The sequence below is a fragment of the Ostrea edulis genome, chromosome 9, assembly GCF_947568905.1.
Source record: "Ostrea edulis chromosome 9, xbOstEdul1.1, whole genome shotgun sequence".
Classification (NCBI taxonomy): Eukaryota; Metazoa; Mollusca; class Bivalvia; order Ostreida; family Ostreidae; genus Ostrea; species Ostrea edulis.
This window is the reverse complement of record NC_079172.1, coordinates 4,810,777-4,838,151: the sequence shown is the minus strand read 5'-3', so window position 1 is coordinate 4,838,151 and position 27,375 is coordinate 4,810,777. Positions and strand designations below refer to the sequence as shown.

Here is a 27,375-nt window from a genome sequence, read left to right as displayed (position 1 = left end):
TTGCATTACTCAAAAAGAACATAGACACTCTGAGATATAGAATGAACAACCCAAACAACCTATTACATCTACAGTGTTTATTGCTTATAAAACATGGCAGTATGCAGTGTATAAAAGGGACACGGATTTAAAAGCAGTGCATTTTTGAATACCTGTAATTTTACTTTTATTCTGGTGTTTCGTTTAAATTTCTCTAATTGATTTTTTTTATCCTCTCTCTTCTTTATTCACACCGTGAGATGATCAAATCGCCATCCTTTTTCATAATAAATTTTGCAACAGAAGTTTCAAAATAGAAAAGTAACTTCAAGATTCATAAGTCACGGTTCAAACACAAAGAATCTACAAAACTGGCAGCAAACAAGATGGGGTTGGGGGTTGGAGGGGGCTATAAAACTGAATTTGTAAACCTAGTACATCATGAAAGCTTGGTATTTGTAACAACCGTGTAGAGTCCAGAGATCCTGGTTGTGTGTCCTTCGGTTATTAGTTCCTCGTATAGGAATGACCCCGGGGAGTCGAATCTGGTCACGATGGACTTGGATGCCCAGGGATACAAAGTGATGGTACTACGTCCAATTCCTTCTTGATTGGAATCAATGATTTTCAGTCCATACAAATGAATGGTTAGGAGGTTATTGCCAATGTTGAGAAAGTGAAAATACACATCAGCTCCTAATGGTATTGTCATGTTTTTTATGGTTCCATCTGAATATCCATTGACAGCTGTGAAAAATTATAAAAAAAAAAAAAAAAAAGCGTTTAGTTTAATGATATGCTTTATTCTTAAATTTGAAATTATCACAATCTAAATGTCCATGCCACGAGAGGAAACCCTACTCTAAATGGACCAAAGCGCCAAGCATATATGTATATGTAGGTCAAAATTGTGTCATTCACGTAACATCTATAAGAGGGACGTTAAACTGCAAACCTTCATCATTGGGTATTTCAGTTCATTCCAAAAAGACAAAATACAATAAAATAACAGCTGAAACAGCAATTTAGTGGAATATGCCTCTACTTAAAGTATACTGACTTGCCCTCAGCTTGTGAGATAAAATGAAAATTATTATATTATGATCAACAACTTTTAAACGCTATTTCAGAAAATTGCTAATGATGTTGCTTACCATACAATTTTGAATGTTCTTAAACTGTCCATTGCACAGAGTTGCTACATGTTTAATCTCACGATGTGTAATGCTATTAACCTTACAGCTACTTATTTGGACAACAATGTCAATATGTTTTGGAACACCTTACCTCTAATGACGTTTGCATCAGCACATTTAGGGTCTGAGATGTTGACGATTCCTGTGGAATCCTTCAGGTTGTCCTCATAGTACCAGCTCGCCCTCTCATCTATACTTCCCACCATAAACACCTTCTGCTGAAGGGTGGATTCTACTGTCTCGGAGGGTATCAAGGGGGAACAGATCACTAGGGGGCCAAACAGTCCTGATGGGATGTCTCGCTGGCTGGTTTTGGAGTAATATGGCTATAAAAAGCAATATTATAGAATAGTGATACCGCGTTTCGTGTAATACGTATTGGCTGTTTTGACTTGATGTGTCCTCAATTTTTACCTTCAGTATACAAGAGGTATCTGCACTTCCGGGTCCAATGGACTCTAAAATGTTCCAGGTTATGATTTTTGAGGAGTCCCAGGGAATGCTGTCATCATCTGACCAGTCACTGAGTCCATCCAAATGAAGAGAATAGGGGCGTCTTCCATTGTTTTTAATTTCTTAACAGAATAAAGATATCTACATCCTTAAATGTATATGTACTTTGGTATATTTTAGAAATTTTTACATCGCAAAGTAGTCATCATAAGGTTAAATATACTGGTTCTCCGAGGAAAAAGTTTAATTCAAATAATAATCCATGTAAGAATCATGCAAAGGGTGATTCAGTTATGACCAGATTATAAAAAAAAAATCATTCCCATTTTTTTTTTTTCAAGAATCACAAATTTATATAATCCAAGCGCAAGCAAGATAATGTTCTAAAAAGTTTGCACTGTTTTATTGCATAAAGGGGCACATAATTGTATATAGAATGCATGTAAATTGTAAAGAAAACATGACGAATTGTCTGCCAGATATCTCTGATGCGTACGCAGTATATCAAACACAGGTATGCTCTTTTTGTACAGGTGACATCACAGTAAAATATCAAAATGTTTATTTGTAGGTTCTTTCAGAATAAATCGTTAATTATTAAAATGAATGATTCTTGGGTGAACTGCTATTTAAACATGCATGCATCTTACATGTGTCAAATTATCTATGTCAAATATATCGTATAAATAGCATGCACAATAAAAAAAAATATCTTAATTCTTGGTACCCGATACAAAAGGAAGAATGTCTCATAAACCAGAAGTTTCTATTTTAGATCAGAAAATTTGATATTCCATACATAAAATCCCCCAAGTGTATCTCTGGTCAATACCGTGTCATTTAATGCTAATGATCCATTTATTTATGGAGCGCCAACTTAACATAAACTCAAATAATTGAATATATCTTTACCATTATTAAACGATATCATGTATTCAATCATTACGCGCAATGGTTGAATTAATGCGCGCATCAATTCAATGGACTAGAGCAATAATTTATTTGATCCGCGCAAAAATTTAATTATTACTCTCATCAATTCCATTGATACGCGCTTCGGTATTGTTGAATTATTGCTCGCAAAATTGCATTTGGAGCTCGGTATAACAGATTTTATGATCTCTTTAAATCAAATGAAGATATCTTTTAATTATTAACAACGCTTTTCTACAGGAAAGCAATGCGCGGAATTATTTTAAAGACAGCAGCGATTCAATAAAAGAGATCAATATTTCAATTGTGGATATGTTGAATTGAAGATGATTTCATAGTTGCTCTCTCTTAAAAAAGATAATGCGCGCATTAATTGAATTAATGCTTTCTTCAATTTGATCAATGATATCATTAATCTTTATTAAGGCGTTTACATGTATGAATCTGAATGACCACAGCAAAAAGTCTGAACTGAACCAAAAAAAAAAAAAAAACAGTGTTCAGCGATTGAAAAAGCAATACCTATGGTGATTCTGTCGCCAACATTGGCTGCAAGTTGCGGACCATGCAAAGTTTCGTCTCGTGGATCTGGCTGACGAGTTTCAAACATAAAAAGGTTGCTATAGTACTCAACAAACATAGCCTTCTTAAATCGTGGTCCCATTTGACATCCGGGCAATTTGCTAAAAACGGGTATATACTATATAGTACAGAATTTAATAAACAAGACACGCATCATCTTTCCCATTAATAAAGCTTTCTTATAAATAAGCAACTTTTATCCTGATACGAAGAAAGACAATTACAGAAGTTTGAACTCGATACCTTGTCCAGTCTGAGAGCGACGAATATCCCCAATAGTCCTCTTTAATTCCAATGTTACGAGTAGTTACTTTGCCAGTCAAAATAAAATTACTGGAAGTGCCACACTCATTGACAGAGAGTGTGAGGGATATATTTTCATTCCTGAAATTTCTAACTGTCCAGTTCCCTGTGTAAAAAAAACGTTAATAAGCAAGTCTATTACAATTTTACTGACTCCATCCCGTAAAGGCTTTATTTTTTATGTGAATTATAGTGTGATAGCATCATGTATGTAGCGCATTTTGTAGACTTTCAGCTTGTTTGAGTCGGCCATGACTGTACTTTATGAAAACTGAGTCATTAGCAAATTCTCAACAACAAAACAATTCACCAACTGTAATAGGTGTAGTTAATTTATTAGCGTAACACGAAACAAAACACACCACCGATCGCGGTAACACAGGGGCAAAGCGTTCGCTTCGTAACCAGGTCATGAGTTGGAACCCCGTTCATGCCATGGTCGATTCAAACCTAAGACGTTAACATAGGTAGTGATTGCTCCTTCGCCAAATGCTTGGTATTCAGAAGTGAGAATCTCGGCTCTTTTGGATATTACCTTAAACGGAGATCCCTTGTCGCAGCAGGCGTTTGCACGATAAAGAACCCTCGTTACTACGTCCGTAAGCGCTAAGCATACGTCTAATTTTGTGGTACTTTTAAACCTGCGACTGGTGCGTCTCGATATGAGTGAAAAATTCTCGACAGGACGTAAAACAAACAACCAACTAAATAAAGCACTACATGGCCACACCATGCAACCAATGAACATGTTCAAATTGACACCTGTTTTCGTCATAGTAATTGTGTACGTTGTCATGGAGTTTTCCTTTGCCTCCATTACATTTAGCACATGGCCTCTCTGTTTTATGACATTCCCGTCCACGGAGAAGCTCTGGGGTTCCGCAGTTCCAAACGTCATTATATGTGTATTCACGATTTCTTCAAGACATACAGAGACTAGCGGAAGTGTATAGGGTGGCACGCCGTTTATTTCAAAGTTGGAGATACTGGTAGTCATTTGTCTGTACACTACGAAAATATCTGTCTCTTTAGGTGCCTACAAAAGTGATGATAAATTGATAATCACACATGTATATTTTTTCCCCTAAATATTGTTACTTAAAAGTCGCAGATATATATACATGTAATCAAGGAAATAAAAGGCTGGATAAAGAAGGATATTGTTTGATCGGAGGACAAAAAGCACGTAACTGTTTGCATATATCCCTCTGCGCAGATCTTGACAGGACCAAAAAGAAATGTGTCGTTACTGTGGCCAAGGCCGGACGTGTAGTGACGCACAAGACAAAGTTCGTCAAACAGTGTGGGGCCTACATCGTCGGGGACACTCCAATAGTACGTCTTCAGACTGTTAGCGGCAACTGTGTGTTTACCTGCAATAGAACGTCTCTCTGATTGACAATAGACGGATGTGTTGGAATTAAAATATGCTGATGGTCAAATAAACTACCTCAATCATCAAAATATTTATTTGATTTGAAAAAAAAGTATAGGTATACTGACAAGATTAATTCCGTTTGTTTGTGCCTGACCAAAAGGTGTACCTATACGATCATGCCCGCTACGAGATTTCCCACTACCCACTATGAGTTTTCCCATTACCCACTACGAGATTTCCCACTACCCACTACGAGATTTCCCACTACCCACTACGAGTTTTCCCATTACCCACTACGAGATTTCCCACTACCCACTACGAGTTTTCCCATTACCCACTACGAGATTTCCCACTACCCACTACGAGCTTTCCCATTACCCGCTACGAGATTTCCCACTACCCACTATGAGATTTCCCACTACCCGCTACGAGATTTCCCATTTTTTTTTACGACTTTGTAAGTGTTTCATGGTGTAGCTGCTCTGTTTTAAAAGTAAACAAACTCCGTCATTATCTAAAATATAGGGGTAGTAATTTCGAATTCTATCAGTATTCTATTATTCACAAACCTACATAATCGTCATCATAGAATACTCCCTCGTTCAATTTCCCCACCCTCAATCCATGAGGGTGCAAAGATAGCTCCCTGTCTGCTCGATTGTAGAACACCACTTTGACCAGATCTCCCGTTTCAACATAGATGGTAGGACCCAACCTTCCATTCGTAGGAATACTACTCTTTTTACTCGTTTGAAATCTTGTGTTTGTGTACTCTTGAAATACGATTGGTCCAGACGAGATTCTACAATCCACGTGAAATATATTTCATCAACATTCAACACAAACTAAAAAGGTGTTTTAAGAAACAAAAGTTTTTGACAACATGTATTTTAAACTATTAACCCTTTAGATCGGTCCGCTCTCTCGGCTGCTATGAAATATCTGCGGATGTTTCCAGTAAGACGTTGTGCTGGACGAGAGTTATTGCACGGTGATACTAGCAATCGTCCATAAACTGCAAGAGAAGCAGCTAGAGTGGAGTCGGTTACAATACTCACATTCATATGACGTGTATTATACCCCCACCCCACCCCCCTCTGTGACACTGGTACCTGAATTGATTGTATCATGTAATTAATCGATGTTTTTGCTATGTTGTCACTTTTTTTTCAGTATGGGCTAGTGTACTTTTGTGAAGGTGTGTAAATAGCCGTAGACATTCATATGAACAAAATCAAATTTGAAGTCCCTCAACAAAACGATGCTTTTGAAAAGTTTCAATGAAGACTTGCATGTGCATACTTACACCTTTCAGTACAGTAAACATTTTAAAAAATCACAGATAATTTCAAGCTCAATCACGCTAAGGAACATTACCATATTAAGTAGTTGGATATGAAAATGTATGGTTTCTGGAGCGCATAACTCCGTGATATTTTTCTGTCTTACGATTGCCCGATACATGCTGTGTTGTCAGCAACCATGCTCCCTCTTCTTGCGTTAGAAACTCTGCTGTGACTGTGGCACCAGGGTACAGATTTACAGCATCGACTCTGTAGTAACGAAGGGAAATAGAATGACTATTAACGATAACTTTCAGACTGCGATGGTCGCGTGGTCTTGCAGAAGTTCGATTCTAGTACATGTACATTGTATATGGTTTCAACAAAAATATACCTCTGGCTTCTCACTTCCATCTGATGTCCATAAAGAACAACCGTGTGAATATCGTTTTGACCACCTAATGACGTGAAATACAGACGGACTTTTCTGTTGAGACAAACGTCTATATCAGGCATATTCCCTTCTGTATATCCATTGATTGTTGGGAACACCGTCTGCTGAGAATCATTAGTGGACTTCACAGAGCTGAACCAGCTTTCTCTTTCATACATTGTCCCATAATGAAGGAATATTTCGCGTACACTGGTCGGGGAATCTAAAAACATATAGTTAAATATATATCGGCACAAACTGTCCTTGTACAGGCACCTGAATTTCTGTCAATAAGTCGCTCGATAAAGCCAAAGATCGAAAAATCCTACCCCCTATTTATATATAGAGGGGTTAGGAGTTTTCGATCTTTGGCTTTATTGAGCGACTTACTGACAGAAATGGAGGTGCTTGTGGTTCTTGACGCACAGACCCCATTGGAATTGAAAACAGTTTCAACAACGCTCGCCTGTTTTTGCATTCATTCCGTTGTTTGGCACGTTTTCAGTTCGAATGGGACTGAAAATACCCGAGTATGTGTAAAGGTTATGTCTTGACAATAGGATAGTTGGAAATATCTTAGGATTTTTTTTTAATATCAAAATCTTAAGGCTGTGGCTTAAAAGTTCAGAGATGTAATATCCGAATCGTGCGACAGAAAAGCTGCATCATGAATCAAACGTTCAGGTGGATCTGTAGTTCCATGGTTTTTCCAATTCACACACACCCACCCCCAAGAGCCACAGGTTTGAAGCTATTCCTTCTGTATTTGATAAAAGCAAAGGTGTTTAAATTAAGCCTCATTATTTTTTTTTTTTCGAACACTTAAAACACACGATTCCAAACTTCATTTATTTTTTCCAAAAATAATCATTAGTAACAATTACAGAACATATTTTTTTAAATATCAAAATATCACAATACAGTAGTTGGAAATATTCATCATTGTAATCTAAGAAGCCTGCTGTCCTTATCACTGCAGTGATTAGAAGGAAAGACTAGTTGGTGTGGCGTAAAACCCATCTTCACGTCGTTCATGTGACATATGACAGAGATGAATATTGTTGAAAACTTCCTCCCCGAAGTCCACTTCACCTTTATGAGAGTAGACCCAAGGGGGAATGTATTTTTTACCCGTTGAATGTCCCACAGGGCGGGTAACCTTCACAATTGTCATATGTGGAACGAAATCGTGATTGTCTCTGATCTCAATGCCTTCGTTTTTCAGACAGAGTTTTAGGTGATCCACAAATTCAAACATTTCATCAGAACACTTCACTTTCGCATACAGTGCACGGTTAAAAAACTGATCAAGGCCTTTAAATACTAGAGGTTTATCTTTAGGTGCCATTGAAATCAGCTCAGGTTTGAGTCGGCTTAGAACCTCCACACAATGAGCGACTTGTTCGGGTGTGTCTAACCCAAGTGTGCACAAAGTCACGTGGAGGCAATGGAGAGGAATGCAACAACTTTCAAAATGAGGCTCGTGATCCATGATAATGTCTTGAATGCCTTCCGTCGTTTGCACTACATCCGGATTCTGTACCCGAAATGCCAAGAAATAATTTGGTCGTAATTTGTTTCTCCAATACCTATCAAAGCCATCGTCGCATATATCCTCTTCGAATCCAGAGGATTTCATTTCATCATCTGACTCATCGTCACATTGAAAGCCCATTGCCCCACCACCAACCGTGACCGTTATACCGTCATCGCTGTCCTCGTCCGAGTTGTCATCGTATCTTGCATCTTCTCCGTTGGTATTGGATTTATCCAATGTGTCGTCTTGACATTTTTCGTAATTGGCTATGACGTCATATATTGTGGTTTTGCTACCTGTGGAACCAAACACGTTGTCAATTCTGCGAGGCTTATCCCAAACTTTTACATCTTTATACTTGAAATACTCAATCCTGTGCTTTGGCACGGCTAAGACGCTGTAGTCTACACTAGCGATGTCTTCCCAACTGAAGGAGGTGAAGTATTTTTCTTGAATTCCTAAGAACCGATCGATATACCCAACAACAAATTCGTCCTGGGGAAGGTTCGAGTCCCATTGGATGCGCTTTATAACATCTTCTGCTGTCTTCATGGATGCTTTTTTCTCATCTTTAACTTCCTCTTCTTCCTGTTTCTCCTTCCGCTTTCGTCGTCGTTCTTTATTTTTGCGGCCTGTGTTTTCATGTTTTCCGTTTCCTGTTTTTCGTTTGCTATTAATATCCAGTTCATTTCTATCTATATATTGTTCTGCCTTTAGCAGCATTGCCTGGATCATGGGTGTTCCGAGAATGTCAATATCCATTGCCTTTTCAAGTTCTGTCAATTCATCTGTCGTTAAGACTGGACAGCGAATAATGATATTTGGTTTTGTTTGAGGATAGCTACCTAAAAGGAATCATGAAAGAAATTGATAATGATAAACACAAAATAGGAAAAGAAGAGTATATATACTGAAATTGGTTTCTGTCCTATCAACAAGAGTTTGATGGGTCTTAACCGTCATCCGATTATCACGCAATGTAGATAGGTCAGAAATTAGAGAAAACCTGATACCCTTATGGTTAAATATGATTCTGTTCATAAGCAAACTTTGTGCAATCATATACCACTAATATACACATGTATCATAAGTACTAAACTAGGACCCAAACGTTTTTGGGATCATCAAATTTACAATTTTGGTAAAGAGCTACCTGCTCATTATACATATCAGTTTCGTTTCAATTTAGTATTAACAGCATTAAAGAAGATGGGATTTAATTTGCGTTTTACACTTAAACGTTTAAGTATATACCTGGATGACCTACAAAGCGGAAAATACGTATATCCGATTATATCAGCGGTGATCACGAGAAAATTTCCGGAAACTTACCTGTCATTTGAAACTTGTAAACAATGTCTTGCCCGCTGGGTTGCAAAGTAACGACATGCGTGTATTCTCCTAGATCTTTAATAATCCTACAGGATCCGTCAAATTCAGCTTTCAAGTTGCTAATTTCTGTTGTTTGGAAAGACAAATTACTATGGTTTGTATTTCCCGCCATATTGGTTAAGTGGGCGTTGTCGGGAGCAAGTATCCAAGGTTGTCAAGCAAACCTGAAACAAGATATAATTTTAATATTGACTAGCGCCAGTTGTATCTTAAAGAGAAACAAAACAACTACACCACCAACAATAAAAACACAAAACAATTAATCAAAGAAGAAAGACAAAATTATCGTCAAATAATAATATAGGTAATATATAAACAAACAAATCAGAAGAAAACGTTCAACCTCTCTTATGAGAGCATGCATGAGCAATACACTATAACTTACCTTTATAAAACCTAGGTAGATCTACTTCGACACATGTATTTATATGTAACTTTGATGTCCACTCGTGATGCAATGCTTGTTGTAATGGCTAAAAATAGCACGAGACACGCCGTGGTGAAATTAATTCGTACGAGAAATATTTCAGTTACGGTAACACGACGTTCTATTTTTTAAAAAATATTATCTTCTGGTACAGCCAACTTTGAAAGGAACCGTAAATATTTATTTTTAAAAATGTGATTTCAGATTATAAGATAATGTAGAAAATCTAAACTCCAATCTAAACTTTCAAAGACAAAAATCATGGTTACGATATGCTGTACACAGCGGCGATACGGTTCAAAATTACATAAATTTGTATTTGCTATATTATCGTATTTTGATATGATATCACACAAGATCATCAATTAACATTATTTCTCCGGAAAATATTTTTTACAAAATACACCGTAGTGTTTCTTTATGAAAATATATTATCAAATATTCTATTTCACCTGTATAATGGTATAGATTACCATTATAAAAACCTTCCACAAAATGATACCTAATCTTACATGTATTTTATTTTTCTTTAAAGGAAATCAAAGAGCTCTGCTCTTTCTAGATCTATCTAACCTCCGTCTCTCTATAACCTAAAAGGTATATATTATATCTGTGAATATATATGTCATTTTGTATTTCCAACACTCATTTTCTTACAACACAGTAAGAGTTATGAATGTTTCTAACTGGTTAGAAACTACCCACTAAAGAAATAGTTTAGCCTGTTGACTTTATAACGCTGAAAGAACAAGAGTTGGACATATTCCTCAATTACTAGATTCCGAAGTCCTGTGCGCAGGCTCAGTGCGTATATTAAATCCAAGACACAATCAGTCATATTCTAAAACTATTTGGAGGGCACCTCTATCATATTCATTTGTTGCGTAGTGAAAATTGTATAATTAGAAATTGTTACGATGAATTATATTACAACTGTGATAGAATGAAAAACTGTAGCAAAAACTGGGCCTATTGCATTAAACAAAAATTGTACGATATAGGGTTAGGATATATTTGGTGTGATCAGGAGAATGCAACTTCTAAACTTTTCTTTCCTATTATAAAACAGAGGTTGACTGATATGTGTATTCAAAGTTTAGCTGAACAAATTAATTGTTCTTCAAAGTGTATTATTTACAGACATGTTATTGATAACTTTTCGTTACAATATTACCTTTGTAAATCTATACCTAATATGTATAAAAGACACATTTGTCGAATTAGACTATCCTCTCATAATCTTGAAATTGAAACAGGCCGCCATAACAATATACCTAGAGAACACAGAGTATGTAAATTTTGTAAAAATGACATTGAGGACGAATACCACTTTATATTAATTTGCCCTCATTACGAGGAATTTCGACATAAATATATCAAAAAGAATTATTGGCAAAAACAATCTCTTTTAAAATTTGTACAATTATTAAGTGTTCATAATGTACACGAACTTTGTAATTTAGGGAATACTGTCTGACGTGTTTCATACCGATTGTTAAGCCGTTCTTGGCACACTGATTTTGACTGCGGATAACTCCGTTTACCTGATCAGGATATGGGGCTCACGGCGAGTATGACCGGTCAACAGGGGATGCTTACTCCTCCTAGGCACCTGATCCCACCTCTGGTGTGTCCAGGGGTCCGTGTTTGCCCAACTATCTATTTTGTATTGCTTGTAGGAGTTATGAGATTGATCACTGTTCGTTATCTTTACCTTGCATTTATGTCTTGCACTTAAGTTGCGAGAAAACCTTGTTTAAGTCATTCTCCGTTGCTTGCTTGAATTAGTACATTGCCATACAATGTAATTTTTATGTACATGTATTTATGAAATTGATGTAATAAGACATATGTCTTAAGCAATAAAGAATATATAAAAGAATATATATGTTCTTTACAAGTACTAACAACCAGTATGACATGAGCACGTGCACACGGCCTCATACCACTTATATACCACTTATATTAGTCCTTATTTAAATAAAATGCAGCGATGATTTGTATCTGTAAAGCTAAGTTTGAGAAAAAAAATTCAATTGCGGTTGGAATGAGAAGTCAACGAAATAAACGAAATAATCCAAGTTTGAGACTCATCGCTCTTTTCGTCACAATTCAGGTTATCTGTACTACATCACTGAGAACAAACAAAAAAAACAAAAAACCAGTCACTGTTAAACCAACATATCAATCACAGTATTTACAATAACTGACCAACCTACAAATTGGACAATATTCACAATATCTAGTTATTGACAGACCTAAAGACAGTCACAATATCTACAGTTATTGACAGACCTACAGACAGTCACAATGTATACAGTTATTGACAGACATACAGACAGACACAATATTTACAGTTATTTACAGACTATAGACAGACACAATGTCTACAATTATTGACAGATCTACAGACAGACACAATGTCTACAGTTATTGACAGACCTACAGACAGACACAGTGTCTTCAGTTATTGACAGACCTACAGACAGACACAATGTCTACAGTTATTGACAGACCTACAGACAAACACAATGTCTACAGTTATTGACAGACCTAAAGACAGTCACAATATCTACAGTTATTGGCAAACCTACCGACAGACAATATCTACAGTTATTGACAGATCTACAGACAGACAGAATGTCTACAGTTATTGACAGACCTACAGACAAACACAATGTCTACAGTTATTGACAGCCCTACAGACAGACACACTGTCTACAGTTATTGACAGACATACAGACACAATGTAAACAGTTATTGACAGACCTACAGACAAACACAATGTCTACAGTTATTGACAGACATACAGACAGTCACAATGTCTACAGTTATTGACAGACCTACAGACAGTCACAATGTCTACAGTTATTGACAGACCTACAGACAGTCACAATGTCTACAGTTATTGACAGACCTACAGACAGTCACAATGTATACCGTTATTGACAGACATACAGACAGACACAATATTTACAGTTATTTACAGACTATAGACAGACACAATGTCTACAATTATTGACAGATCTACAGACAGACACAATGTCTACAGTTATTGACAGACCTACAGACAGACACAATGTCTTCAGTTATTGACAGACCTACAGACAGACACAATGTCTACAGTTATTGACAGACCTACAGACAAACACAATGTCTACAGTTATTGACAGACCTAAAGACAGTCACAATATCTACAGTTATTGGCAAACCTACCGACAGACAATATCTACAGTTATTGACAGATCTACAGACAGACAGAATGTCTACAGTTATTGACAGACCTACAGACAAACACAATGTCTACAGTTATTGACAGACCTACAGACAGACACACTGTCTACAGTTATTGACAGACATACAGACACAATGTCTACAGTTATTGACAGACCTACAGACAAACACAATGTCTACAGTTATTGACAGACATACAGACAGTCACAATGTCTACAGTTATTGACAGACCTACAGACAGTCACAATGTCTACAGTTATTGACAGACCTACAGACAAACACAATGTCTACAGTTATTGACAGACCTACAGACAGTCACAATGTCTACAGTTATTGACAGACATACAGACAGTCACAATGTCTACAGTTATTGACAGACCTACAGACAGTCACAATGTCTACAGTTATTGACAGATCTACAGACAGACACAATGTCTACAGTTATTGACAGACATACAGACAGTCACAATGTCTACAGTTATTGACAGCCCTACAGACAGACACAATGTCTACAGTTATTGACAGACATACAGACAGTCACAATGTCTACAGTTATTGACAGACCTACAGACAGACACAATGTCTACAGTTATTGACAGATCTACAGACAGACACAATGTCTACAGTTATTGACAGACATACAGACAGTCACAATGTCTACAGTTATTGACAGACACACAGATAGTCACAATGTCTACAGTTATTGACAGACCTACAGACAGTCACAATGTCTACAGTTATTGACAGACATACAGACAGACACAGTATTTACAGTTATTGACAGACCTACAGACAGTCACAATGTCTACAGTTATTGACAGCCCTACAGACAGACACAATGTCTACAGTTATTGACAGATCTACAGACAGACACAGTATTGACAGACATACAAACAGTCACAATGTCTACAGTTATTGACAGATCTACAGACAGACACAATGTCTACAGTTATTGACAGACATACACACAGACACAATATCTACTGTCATGCACCGACAGATCTTACCAGTTTTACATACAACAAGCATCCCCACCAAGCCTGTATTAATATCCTTAATTGGGTTAACGTCGGAATAATACAGTGACGTCACACACTGATCCATGGAGGCTGCTGATGGGCCGTTTGCGTCGGTCACAGTGTAGACGTATGTCAGAACAGATCCAGGGGACACAGGGCTACCAACGGAAACCGCACCTTAATATGGAAAAATTAATATCTTAGATTTATTTGACTTGGTGTACAATTATAAATTTGTTTGATGACTTGCTAGGTATAAGTAGGTGTATATCATCGTACGTACTCGCGACTAAATGTAATCGGATTGAAGTATCAATCTTGAAAGGTCCTTTGCAAAATTTTCTTTGAGTACATAAAGTGAAATTTGCTACTTATGATCATATGGCATATGTAAATCTCTTTCGGACAAAAATAGCAAAATGGGAACACGAAATGAGTTCTAATCGGTGAAGAGTTCATCTCGATGGGAGGAAAATGACACATCGGAAATTCAAAGAATATTCTCATTAGAATATTCATTCTGTGTTACATGCGTTTTATGAACAGTTTGGAGGATTTGGTGTGTACAAGTTCGAGAAGTTTTTGATATTTTTAGATACATTAAATTGGTATAATAAAGGAATCAGACATACGGGTACTCAGTAATACGAGTGCATTTTCAGTCTCGCGGTAATCATGCTTGTCTACTCTCGACTGACATATTTCAAAAAGTGTATAAGTAGATACAGATATTTCTTTCTTGGATAATTCACATTTACATTCAACAGTTATATAGATACCAAATGGGTTCTAAAACAGTTTCAAAGAAGTCGTAATAAAATGAAAATTTCTTATGGAATTGGGGGAATTGGTTCCATTTGGTCATGCAGCTCAGTAGAGGGCAAACAGACAACTTTCATTTCACACACGTTTGTTCTTGGTGGACAATGTCCCCGTGTTTTGCGATACGTAAGTATGCTTCTGTCACAGATAACGCATGTCAGCAAGCCAGTTCAAGTTCAGTTTAAATTTAATTTCAAATCAAATACACGTATACATTATTTCAAAATTCAAATCCTCGCTGTACCTCGACTAGCTTTAATAATGGACAAACTACACAAACTAATTGTATTTTCAAATGAAAGATTCCAACCCGTGTGTAAGTCACAATGACGTTGACAAAGTTCCTTCATGTTACACTAATCTAAACATATTTTGAATTCAACCACGCATGGAACTCTTATCTTACACGGAAAACACGCTGCTCCTAGGTCGATCTGTAAACTTCTGCTTCCCCTAAAAGTAACTTCACAGTAAGTGTCTACTTATGTAACAATTTCCATAACCGGGATCCAAAGTGCGCTACGCCTTCATCATGTTTTCAACATCTTAAAGAATTCACGATTAATTACATCCAAACTTGAGGTGGATTATCCATGGCATTGTGAATACACGTGCATGTATTTATCCCATTTTCAAACTACCTGTAGCTTGACCACTAATCCGAGATTCCTCTGACTCTTAACCCCGCTTTTATTTTGTGACTTCTGCGGGGGAGAGTCAGAGCGGACTCCATATTGAAAAGTGGGAATTCAGCGACACCAGCTGGTGTCGCTGCTTTACCTACCTCTTACAACTTTATTTCGCGGACCCATCTTCCAAGACGCGAGGATTCAGTTATCGGAAGATTATTCTACAAATACATCATGATTAATACGATGCTATCGCCGTTTAAACGATGGAATTTTGTGTTTACATGTGCTGACGTCATGCGCAAAGAAATCAAATGACGAGGCGGCGACCTAATTCAAGTGATGCTCCATTTGTCGGTGTTAGGGCCGTTTAAACGGCGATAGCATCGTATTAATCATGATCTATTTATAGATTTATCTTCCGTTAACTGAATTCTCACGTCTTGGAAGATAGATCCGCGAAATAAAGTTGTAAGAGGTAGGTAAAGCAGCGACACCAGCTGGTGTCGCTGAATTCCCACTTTTCAATATGGAGTCCGCTCTGACTCTCCCCCGCACATGTCAAATATAAAAGCGGGGGTAAGAGTCAGAGGAATCTCGGATTACTTGACCACTGGCAATTTTAACAGTTAATGCCGCTTCCATAATTCGCTTCAAAAATGAAATTGCCCTGTGATGATCCGGGTTAGAATAGGTCCTCAGTACCCCCTTGCTTGTCGTAAGAGGCGACTAAATGGGTGGTCCTTCGGATAACACCGCAAAAACCGAGGTCCCGTGTCATAGCAGGTGTGGCACGATAAAGATCCCTCCTTGCTCAATGGCTGTAAGCGCCGAGCTTAGGCCTACATTTTGCTACCTTTCATTAGTAATGGTTATGTCTCCATATGAGTGAAAGATTCTCTCAAGAGGAATGTTAAACAATATACTATAAATCAATCAAAAATTAAATCATTAAATGAGATTAATTGGACACAGATTAGTTTGCATGGTACCTGTTTCATTCTTTTGGGTGTTGAGATTGTCTGTGTAGAACGAGAAGGAGCGTCTAGCATTGTTTTTCACGAGAATCCTCAGTGTATTTCCAACAGACGCCCGGATTGTAGGACCAAGAAATCCATGTTGTGACGTCACTGGTTTTCTGGTTGTGAAGGTTTGGTCCTTGTATTCCTGGTAGGCTGCCTTTCTGAATACAGTCTCGCTGAAACCAAATGCATGTATTGGTTTGATGCCTGGCTGTAGACAAATGATAATGTTGCAAAACTCTCTCTATAAATACATATGCTATAATTTTTAACTCATCTGAGCCCAAGCAGAGGCTCAAGTGAGATTTTGTCCGGCACCTGTCGTTGTTTTTCGCGTTTTTTCTTCCCCAGATCAAGTTTAATACAATTCTAAAAATCATCCTTGAGTTTTGTTCAAATGAAGGGCCATGTCCCCTTCAAAGGGAGAGATAGACAAAAAACAAAAATACGGTGGGGTCATTTTTTGTTTGTTTGTTTTTTTAATTCTCAAGAATCACTGGGCCAGAAATGTTGAGAGTTACAAGAAAGCTTCCTGACATAGTGTAAATTCATTTTTTCCCCCTTCAAATCATGGGGGTAAAGTGGCGATCAAGCATCTAGGAACTATCTTTAAAACTCCAAGTAGTGCAGATTCAAGTTGGTTGGGGTTTTTTTTCAAATTGTGGTGTCCGGTGATAGGGTGGGCCACAATTGGGAATCAAAACTTACATGGGAATATATAGGAAAAATCATTAAAATCTTCTTAATGATAGCAGCGCCATGATTACTCATATTGATATACATGTAAGCATGCCCAGGTAGTGCAGATTCAAGTTTGTTCAAATCATGACCCCGGGGGTAGGATGGGGCCACAATAGGGGTCAAAGTGTTGCATAAGAATACAAAGGAAAACGTCTTTAAAAATCTTCATATCAACAACAGCAGGGTCATTAGATTAATCATACAAGCATCCCCAGGTAGTGTAGAAATCATGACGCACACACACACTCCGGATAGGATGGGGCCAAAAAAGGAGATCGGAGTTGGGAATCTATAGGAAAACGTGCATCTTTTAAAAAATCATCTGGATTCTTCAGGGAGTTCAAATTCAAGTTTGCTAAAATCATCTGCATTCTTCAGGGAGTTCAAATTCAAGTTTGCTAAAATCATCTGCATTCTTCAGGGAGTTCAAATTCAAGATTGCTAAAAATCATCTGGATTCTTCAAGGAGTTCAAACTTAAGTTCAAATCAGGGGTCCTTGGGGTAGGGTTGGACCACAATAGGAGATCAAAGTTTCGTAGACATTATTAGTTTGTATATCGATAATGATTTAGTTTGACATAATTAGTTGGGTTTTTTTTTTTTCCCCGTTTCAAGTTTAGTACGGCAACAATTTATGAGGAGGGGCTACTTATCAATAACGGGGTCTTCGTTCCAACTGATCGTGTCCATAATAGAAAAAAAATATACGTAATAATCCTCCAGACAAAACATATTGAATGTAAATATAAAATACTGAAGGTCACCAAGGTTCGGGAACCCACCTACTAAGTAGGATGCCTGAATAATAGAAGCAAAATCAAGATTCGGCCTGTAATAGCAGTACAATGGGTGCGGTGGCTCTGCAATGAAAGATACTCACCTTTGATCCGCATGTTTGTAAGGCCAGTCTATTTCATCAATAGCAATATAATAAACAATTTCTTTGCCGTAACAGATTGTTAATACGGACGATAAACACAGTAGCCGAATCATTATAGTATCCATTTCTTATTTAATTAATAACGAAATAAGCTTCCATGGCATCGAAGGTTTTCCTATGCTATGGCCTCAGGAAATTAAGAAAGAAAACTTCCTTCAAGATAAACAAATATTTACTTATCGAAGGTGATCAGTTGAGAGAGAAAAAACAACCCTCTTCCTCAACATCCGCCGCTTGCTACACGACTGACGCAAAATACGTACAAGCATTTCCTGTCCTTAGTGCTTTTTCTGAATAATTGGAATGGTCCATCGCTAAGCTCATGTAGTTTTAAGCCTTCAAGAGAACCCAGTATTGTTTTGTTTTCTGAAAGTTGCAAAACGAAACCCCAACATTCTTCCATCTGTCGGCATTTTCCCTTGTTGTATCAGAAATGCAGATTACTTGTTAGTTCATAACTATTCATTCTGATATACTAACAGTTTAAACAATGGATACATATAATCCATCGAACGAATTTCCTTAAAATAATAAAAAAAAATCTTCACTAAATCATTGTATACTTATTACTATTTAGAACTTTCCATACAAAATTTGACTTTTTCTGCTTCAGTGCTTCTTGAGAAAATTTTTAAACACAACATCGCAACAATATCCATTTGGAAGCGCGTGGTCCTTCCTTTGAACCTTGAATCCTGCGTGGTCCTTCCTTTGAACCTTGAATCCCCCTCTACCAAGGAATGCTTTGTAGAAAATTTGACCTTGTGGTTCTATAGAAGTCAAAAAGACAGACGACAGGCTAAAAATCAGTGTTCCGCTCTCTAACAAAATATTCCGAAACAGCATTAAATATCATGCGCCGTTAAACATTTATGCTTTTAAACAATTTATTTCTCAACAAGAAATCAGTAATACAATTACATTTTACAATACATAAATTGATATGTTATACAATGCATATCATTTCAATCGATCGATGTCCACACTGTTCGGCTAGAGCCTCTAAAGCCTTTCATCTACATACATTCATTCAAGATCCAATGTAATGTATATTACAGGTATGGCGATTGACAACTGTGTACAAGATTCCAGATAATGGGGCATATAGAACTAGTATAAAATATTAAATAACACTGGATACATGTAACTAGACACAAAAACTTATCTGAATATGAGATATAACACAATATGTCTCAAATCACCAATTAAATTGACAAACATTTCCGGGTCACCCAGATCTCAGAGACTATGATACTGCGGAGTTTTCAAAGGTATTTCACCCACGTGACCCCTGTCACCCCTCTTCCTGACTATTATACATCGATAAAATGTATTTAATGGCCATGGGTAATGCAGTGATTGGAGAAGGACCATCTAATGAACTGAAATTTGATCATGCTCGTTTTTAGAAAAAAAAATAATGAAACAGCGTTGGCTAATTTCGTTGAAGAAACCATGGCCACTGTTGATACTTTTGGCGCCTGTGTAGTGTTAATGCATATAAACATTTTAATAATCATGAGATTATTTTGGGACTTTTGATTTGTATCACAATGTCAGCATTCTTTGGCCTTGACATTCACACAAAATCAACCGTGCAACCATTTGGATTTCTGAATCAATATCTGGTCGTTGAGATTTCTTGCAAAGCAAATCGCTAATACCTACAAAAGAAACATGCATAATTTAGAAATTAGAATTAAAACCTTTAGTAAACAACTGCGACAATGAAATCACGATATCTCTAATAACTTCCAAGAAAATGGGCAGTACATCACAAGCCATGAAGACTAACCTGAGGAACCAGTACGGCGATGACCACACATCCAAATACAAAGACGTTAGACCCCACCCAGACTCTCACGGCCTTCAGACAGCCCCTCGTGTAAATCTGGTCCTTTAAACTTGAAGACTGTTTTAAAAAAAAAAAAAAAAATGAAAACAACAGCACCATAACACGCGCAACGCTCTTTCTTTACATCGGAGCTTTTAAATGTTTTTTAGTGATGCAAGCTTTTAAAAGCAATCATGTTGACATCCTTGAAAATAAGGATAAACAAAAATGTATAATGAAAAACGTACACTAGAAGCCATAACTCTTCCATGTAATAAAAATAAAAACACATAAAAATAAAAAAAAACCTTATGTACATTCAATGATAGGCTATACAATGATAAAACTTACAGTCATTGCTTTCAGCGCTCCGTTACCGCAGAGTAAGTTGAGCTTGTCTCCCTAAAAATAAATATAATTATATATATAAAGGAAGTTATAATACCATATAAATATGTATCATATCAAAAGTATACCACAAATGCTTGCATTAACCATGCATTTGTATTGTAAAATGGCCCATCCGGATATCGCACCGCACCGATCACTCTACAAATCGTACTACAAGTATTTACTGTACAATAGAGCACCACCAATCACATTTACCAACAATACCAACGCAAACTATGTCTTATAATTACTTTTAGTCACATGTATTTTTGCACTGTCGTAAGAGGTGAATATCTTTGATTACTCTACACATGTAGTATACACTTTTATCCTTAATGAATGTCTGTCGATACACGTGCTTTGCGGGTGAGCACACGTTTCAACTGAATATTAGGCAGGAGTATATATACATATACTAGAAGTTTGTTTAAAATGTCTGTGGACGTTTTTCTCCATATTTCTTACGTCATTGAGGACACAACATGACCACGGTACCGCGCAGCTTTCTGCACTAGTATTTTCCTCTGTACAGTTGAAATACATGTTCGCATTCCAAGCCTTGTATCCTTCATCATCATCACTGAACCCACAGCAATCCATCTACAAAACATTTCCAAAAAGTGAAAATATATCCATTTATATGAACTGAACTAGAAGCCACCAATCATGGTCACCAAATGCTTACAATACATATGTTTATGATGCACAGTGGAGGATTTAGGGGGGTGGGGGGGGGGGGGGGTCGGAACACCCCCCTCCCCTCTTCTTTTTTTTTTATAGTGATAACTATGCATCAAAGCAAGAAGGAACCAGAATTTCAGTCTGAAATGCATTAAAATGAATTATTTTGAATCAATAAGTCAAGTTTATTCCATTTGTTTAAATTCTATAAAGGATGTGGTGACTATAAATAAAAGGAAAAAGGAACAAGAATTTCAGTCGAAAATGCATTAAAATGCACCATTTTGAATCAATCTTTCTAAAAAAAAAAAAAAATCCCCATGCCCTCCCCATTCGGGCCTCAACCCCCCACCCCCCACCCCCAGTAAGGTCTAGATCCGCCACTGATGGACTGAAGGAATGTACTAAGATGAGTTAATAGTTTTTACATGGAATTTCAGAGCTAAGTAGATATAGGGCGATTTCATGGTCAAGATTCATATGGTTAACGTCCATTGCTTCAAGTGAATCTTTCACGGATACACTATTGATGTTCAAGAAGCATCCTGGTTAAAATGTAAAATCCTCTACAATACATGACCGGAATCTACATGTCTGAGTTTAATTAGATCGGCTCACCAAGTTAATTAATGTTTTGAACAACCACTTATAGTTACTTTTCATGTCAAGTAACGACGATAAGCAATCAAATGCGCCATTGATTCAGACCTAATCGGTGGCAAATAGTAAATAGATAATCACTTTAAAAACTTCACTAAAATATGAACTGGGTTGATCACATGATCTGGGAATCAGATCAAAGCCTGTGAAGCCCGAAAGGTTTGTCAGTAGTATTGACCACGAAATGCACAACTTCAGAGCCATAAAATGGTTATCTATTACGTATCTACATTTCAAACAAAAAGGCAATTTCAAAATATGGAATAATTACCATGGCATCTCCCTACAATATGACGACGCAGTGACCCAGAAAAATAGTTCATGTGTTATGCTGAAATCAATGTAAAATTTAGGTGTGTGTTGTTGGTTTTTTGGTTGGTTTTTTTTATTATTATCATCATTTTATTTTTATAAGGATTTTTTAAAAAAAGCATGTTTATATCTTAATTTACATATGAGATGACCGGTTAGGACGACGTGAAAGGGGGTGGGGCCCAATCGAGGTTTTTAATGCATTTCGAATGGGACGCAGATTCGTGTATTAGCTAATGGTGTGGCTGTGGATTTGTAGTTACAAGAATAATGGGCTGACCTTCCTTTCTATTAAAGCTATTGATGTATGTATGACTTTGTTCCATAAGAATTGAAGTTTGGAATGAAAATACATGTAATTAAAATCTTAAAATTCACTTTGAATTTTAACGTTTTTGTGGGGCCAAATTGGGTACCCATAATTGAACAAAACTATTTCAATCTGACCTGTTTTTGCCAGTAGTCTATAAAGTCCTGTTGGTCGGCATCCTCTCGGTATTTTATGATGGCGTCTTTGAACAGTTCTTCTGGATAAATGTTGAGGGTAACTAACACAGAGTTGTCATAATAAAATAAAAACAGAAACACTACTCCCACAACTTGGATGAATATGAAGAATGTCACAATATGGGAATACTGAAAAAGAGAAGAGAAAAACTCGTACATTATACATGTATAAAAGAACTTGAGAATATACTGGAGAGCACTGTTCTAATTTCTGAATGGGATAATTTATCAAATGTTCTTGAAATACAAATACATGCAGCATTATAAAATACACATACTGAATAATTGCAGAATCACGCCTTAGTATCAATCTATCTCAAACCAAATGCTGTGCGGCAGTGTGCCACCATGAACCTGTTTACTGACAACATCAAATTCTAAGGTCAATGCGATGTTTTATCTACCTCAGAAGTACATGGGCTCGATGTTACTGTTACTACAGAGAGAAGTCATCCTTTCTTTACAATGATTATGTACGACTAAGTTGAAAAACAATCTAATTAAAATCAGCTCATCGATCCGCTACACGTGTAGCGACTACATAAAAATAAAGGAGCGGATCGAGGAGGAGTTGATTTTAATCATATTGGTTGAAAGTGAGTAGAGACACGAGCTTTCAAAGAACGACCAATATAATCTACATCATATCAAATTGAAAAACTTGGAAGGCACGCAAGGTGAGCACATTGTTCTATTTTTTCTAATACATTAAATCTCAGCCAATCAGAAGGCTAGGAATATAAATAATGATATGGCAGATTTTTCGGCTAATTTTCCTTGTAAATCAAGATATCATAAACATATACAAAGCTTCTTTTTAAAGAACAATAAAGATTGCATTTTGAAGACTTTTTGAAAGACTGGGAGTATACAACACGGTTGTCCGATCGCAAGTTCTGTGATATGCCAATCTTCTTTCCCCGCCCTTTAACGAGGGATTTGTAGATAAGTGTAGGATACCATTGATCCATGTAGAAATTTTACCTTAACATCTCCATACGTTGTCTTCAATAATTTTACATTTTTAAAAAAGTATGTTAAAATACTGTAAACATACATTTATTTTAACAATTCTTTTTTTTTTTTTTTCAATTCATACAATTACATTTGATTACCATACTGCCATATCTGAAATTTCTAAAATCACTGATGCATTTCCTGAAGCTCAAATCCCAGGTTCTTCCGCAGTCCAACTGGCTTGATTTCTTTTATATCCCAACCCTCTGCAACATGCGAGTTTCGTATATAAATGTTTCTTTGTAGATGTCAAAAGTTTCTGTCCATGAAATGAAGACAAATCTGTACAGAAATGGGTACCTGTAAAGTCGAAACGAAACGAAATCTACCGAAACGAAACCTACCGAAACGAAACGAAACAGATTGTATAACCGAACTCTTTTAATTATAATAATTAAAAATGTAATCTTACGCCCCCTGTGAAAGTTACCACATATAAATAAAATTCGCCTCCCCTTTGATGTAGGTTTTCGGCTTGACTGTTACAAAGTTTTAGAAGTTGGAAAGGGGGGAGTAAGCACAAAGTACATATCCGTAGTTGATTAAATGCCATGTACAATTAGTTTCGGATCCATACATTTCAGAACCGAGGGTTAAAGTCTCAGAGATCTGGGGAAACACACTATACGAGGGGTGGGGTCGCCGACGTTGGATCCGCCTTTGGGCATAGATACATTGTTTGAAGAAGCTGGTGTCTGAGAAAATTGAAAGCAGAAAGAGCTCTTAACCTCTTATTTTATCTCTAACTGCTGAGGTGCGAGTACTTTCAATAATGGAAAAACTCTATACATTTGGGATGTTGCTAAGACGGGGAATTGAAAACGGGACAGAAAATTGATTTTTTTTTTAATGCAATAATATTAGGAGGAGGTCGGCATTTTGTAAACTGAAAAGGCTTATGAACAAGGGGATTTTAAGCAGAAATCACAAAGAGAACGGGAGGACATATTCAGAATCCCCCGTTTGATATACTACATACAAATACACAATATCCACATGTATACATATATTTGTCTTTAGAGCAAAAAATACTGAAACATGTATTTATGCCCAAAATCGGATTCAACGCCGACGACCCCATAATAATAAAGCCTTTATTTATAGAACAAGGCTTTAGTGTGTTTCCCCAGACCTCTGACCTGTGAGACTGTAACCTTCCGTTCTGAAATTTATGGATCCGCAGCTAATTGCACATGGTATTTATGTACTTTGTGCTTAACCCCCCCCCCCCCCCCCCTTTCCAACTCTTAAAACTTTGTATCAGTCAAGCCGAAAGCCTACATCAAAGGGGAGGCGAATTTTATTTATATGTGTAAACTTTACTAGGGGCCTAAGATACCATTTTCAATTATTATAATTAAAAGAGTTCGATCATACAATCTGTTTCGTTTTGTTTCGGTAGGTTTCGTTTCGTTTCGGTGGGTTTCGTTTCGTTTCGGCAGATTTCGTTTCGTTTCGGTAGATTTCGTTTCGCACTTTACAGGTACCCTACAGAAATCACGTGATAGCGAAATCTTACAGAGGGTTGGGAATTGGGCTACAAACAATCCAGTTTGACGTAGTGGAAACCTTTTAAAATGCCTTCATTACAGATTTGGGAATGTATCAATCACGTAGAGGTAACTTACTATGACAAGCATGGTTTCGTTTTCACGAAGGGCCCCTAAGGCCCCCATATACGTAATGAAAAGGGCGATGCATGATACGATCAGGAGCATCAGGCTTGGGTCCAGGAGGACGTCTATAAAGGAATCGATTGTTTTGTCCTTCTCATGGATAATCCACGATGTCAAGACGATAGTGATTAAACTAATAATCTGAAAACAAAAGTAAGGAAACATTTAGTGGGGTGGTACATGTACCATTCATATAGCCGATACCCATCGGCCCAAGCTTCATCGATCAAACTACAAGGCACCGGTACACATGTAGGCAGACTAACAGCAAGTCTGCAAGCTGAAATCACAGACACGTATTTAGTTTTGATAGCAAGTGAACACTACGGATAACGTAGATATAAAATAGTAAAAAAAAAACAACAAAAAAACACTTGTATATATCATATTAAGATTATCCGGGTAGGGGAGTTAACCTATTTACCATTTTGGGTACTGCAACACCTTCCCTTGGACGGACAAAGTACAAGTGAAGGTCGCACCGCCTCTTTGAAAAATTCATGTACAATTGTATACGCAACTGGCCTTTATGACCTACACGGCATTTTGCTTGAAATGCAATACTGTTTTGTCGAGGCACACCACTAATTATGTAACATGGTGATACGATTGATCACGTTTTATAAATGGCATGTTTAACAAACTGAACACGAGTGAGGGATGAATCGGAATGACTGCAGGGTTTACAGATGAGCAATCAATTGATCATGACGTCCATCGTTAGAGTCTTTAATATCTAAACTACAAAATGCATTATTCCATAAGATTTGATATACAGAACCTTTTCTGTGTCGACTCGTCGTCTTCAGAGACCAGAGTACGACCACCCTTACAAAAAATTATTGGCCATGCATAGTAAATCAAATAATGTTCATTTGTTGAATCAATGTTTCTCCACTTTATACATAGTGATATAAAAATATTTATTCCTGTACATGTTGTATATGCAGCTGTATTCTGTATTTTCCAACCTCCTCTCTGTAATGTATGACTGTACATTTATCCTCTCTGTAATGTCTGACTGTACATTTATCCTCTCTGTAATGTCTGACTGTACATTTATCCTCTCTGTAATGTCTGACTGTACATTTATGAGAATAAAGCATTGATTGATGGAATACCACCATTGTGTACCAATATTCATAGTTTGCTTTGAACCAGATGATGAATTTGCATGGTTATAATCAATTAAAACAATTTAACGGTCGGGTCAGTCTTCTTGTCAGTGACCATCAGTACATGAGTTTATTGAATTCCGGTGCACTAATACTTGTTATTTTGGAAGATTATGGAAAACAGTTCTCTTGATTTTTTACTTGGATCAACAGAATATTACCTGTTGTACCTACCTACATGTTATAAATAAAGTTATATTATATGTAAGAAAGTTAGCTCCTCATCTTTTGAGCTGAACTGCTCTGACAGGATGCTATTTAGAACTGTGTAGATAATGATTCAATACATATTCTGTTGGTCCAAATATATTTTATATCACAACTCAAACCTATCCAGTTGAAAATTTGCATTTGTTCATTCCAATTATATAATATATTTCAAAAACTTTTTTAACAATATACCACAAAACTCAGTAGTGTCAAGTTCAAATGAGGAGTCATGTTGCAAGTTCTGTATGGATATATATATATATATAATTTTTAAATAAGTATATTTACATTGGGATGACACTGGTCATACAGGTGGTTTATTTACATTATAGAAAAAACTGCAACAAATCATGCAAGATATCTAGCCATATATAGTATATATATATATCTCCACAAATGAGCTCAGGCCTACTGCCCAATCCTGTAAATATGGTATACTGTTAGTATATATACTAGAGACTGAGAGAATGAAAAATTCAATTCTAACATTATTTTATGTAGATCTAGATCTCTATATACATATGTAAATAATGTAAAAGTATTTTAAACACACAGTGACGTACACACGAAGTCATATAAATTTGACTGCAGTGTTGTGAATATTTCAGT

The 27,375-nt window shown here is 36.8% G+C and overlaps 3 protein-coding genes across 4 annotated transcripts in view; all 3 read right to left on the bottom strand.

Annotated features, from left to right (window-relative positions):
* Positions 1-62: 62 nt before the first annotated feature.
* Positions 63-18,555, bottom strand: LOC125659483 (ceruloplasmin-like). 2 transcript variants are annotated; one of them, XM_056148320.1, is made up of 14 exons: positions 18,245-18,555; positions 16,593-16,798; positions 14,138-14,326; positions 6,502-6,763; positions 6,274-6,377; positions 5,728-5,839; positions 5,394-5,626; positions 4,638-4,819; positions 4,209-4,482; positions 3,387-3,552; positions 3,084-3,244; positions 1,590-1,750; positions 1,267-1,501; positions 63-726 (listed from the first exon to the last, which is right to left on the bottom strand). In XM_056148320.1, the coding sequence occupies exons 1-14, from the start codon at positions 18,367-18,369 to the stop codon at positions 419-421; spliced, it is 2,718 nt and encodes a 905-aa protein (XP_056004295.1). In that variant the 5' UTR covers positions 18,370-18,555; the 3' UTR covers positions 63-418. The 2 variants fall into 2 exon arrangements, with proteins under 2 accessions (XP_056004295.1, XP_056004296.1); XM_056148321.1 differs by lacking the exons at positions 5,394-5,626; positions 5,728-5,839 and having other exon boundaries at positions 18,245-18,549.
* LOC130050003 (uncharacterized) lies at positions 7,376-12,006 on the bottom strand. The gene is made up of 3 exons (XM_056148322.1): positions 9,855-12,006; positions 9,410-9,633; positions 7,376-8,922 (listed from the first exon to the last, which is right to left on the bottom strand). The coding sequence occupies exons 2-3, from the start codon at positions 9,579-9,581 to the stop codon at positions 7,523-7,525; spliced, it is 1,572 nt and encodes a 523-aa protein (XP_056004297.1). The 5' UTR covers positions 9,582-9,633; positions 9,855-12,006; the 3' UTR covers positions 7,376-7,522.
* Positions 18,556-19,173: 618 nt separating the features above from the next.
* The window catches only part of LOC125659478 (tetraspanin-33-like), a 9,685-nt gene continuing 1,483 nt past the window's right edge, over positions 19,174-27,375 (bottom strand). The window contains exons 2-7 of the mRNA XM_048891164.2: positions 25,334-25,522; positions 22,629-22,817; positions 20,994-21,128; positions 20,490-20,540; positions 20,100-20,216; positions 19,174-19,968 (exon numbers count right to left, since the gene is read on the bottom strand). Of these exons, the coding sequence (XP_048747121.1) occupies positions 19,894-19,968; positions 20,100-20,216; positions 20,490-20,540; positions 20,994-21,128; positions 22,629-22,817; positions 25,334-25,522 (756 nt within the window). The 3' untranslated portion in view covers positions 19,174-19,893. The remainder of the gene's footprint in view (positions 19,969-20,099; positions 20,217-20,489; positions 20,541-20,993; positions 21,129-22,628; positions 22,818-25,333; positions 25,523-27,375) is intronic.

What these genes read in the sequence shown, in the direction of transcription:
- LOC130050003 (XM_056148322.1), bottom strand. Translation starts at nt 9,581, where the DNA reads ATGGCGGGAAATACAAACCATAGTAATTTGTCTTTCCAAACAACAGAA. An exon ending in TTACAAGTTTCAAATGACAG is followed by an intron (nt 8,923 to 9,409) that starts GTAAGTTTCCGG and finishes GATTCCTTTTAG; the next exon opens with GTAGCTATCCTCAAACAAAA.
- LOC125659483 (XM_056148320.1), bottom strand. Translation starts at nt 18,369, where the DNA reads ATGGATACTATAATGATTCGGCTACTGTGTTTATCGTCCGTATTAACA. An exon ending in AGAGCGGACCGATCTAAAGG is followed by an intron (nt 5,627 to 5,727) that starts GTTAATAGTTTA and finishes CGTGGATTGTAG; the next exon opens with AATCTCGTCTGGACCAATCG. An exon ending in CAGAGGGATATATGCAAACA is followed by an intron (nt 4,483 to 4,637) that starts GTTACGTGCTTT and finishes TCACTTTTGTAG; the next exon opens with GCACCTAAAGAGACAGATAT.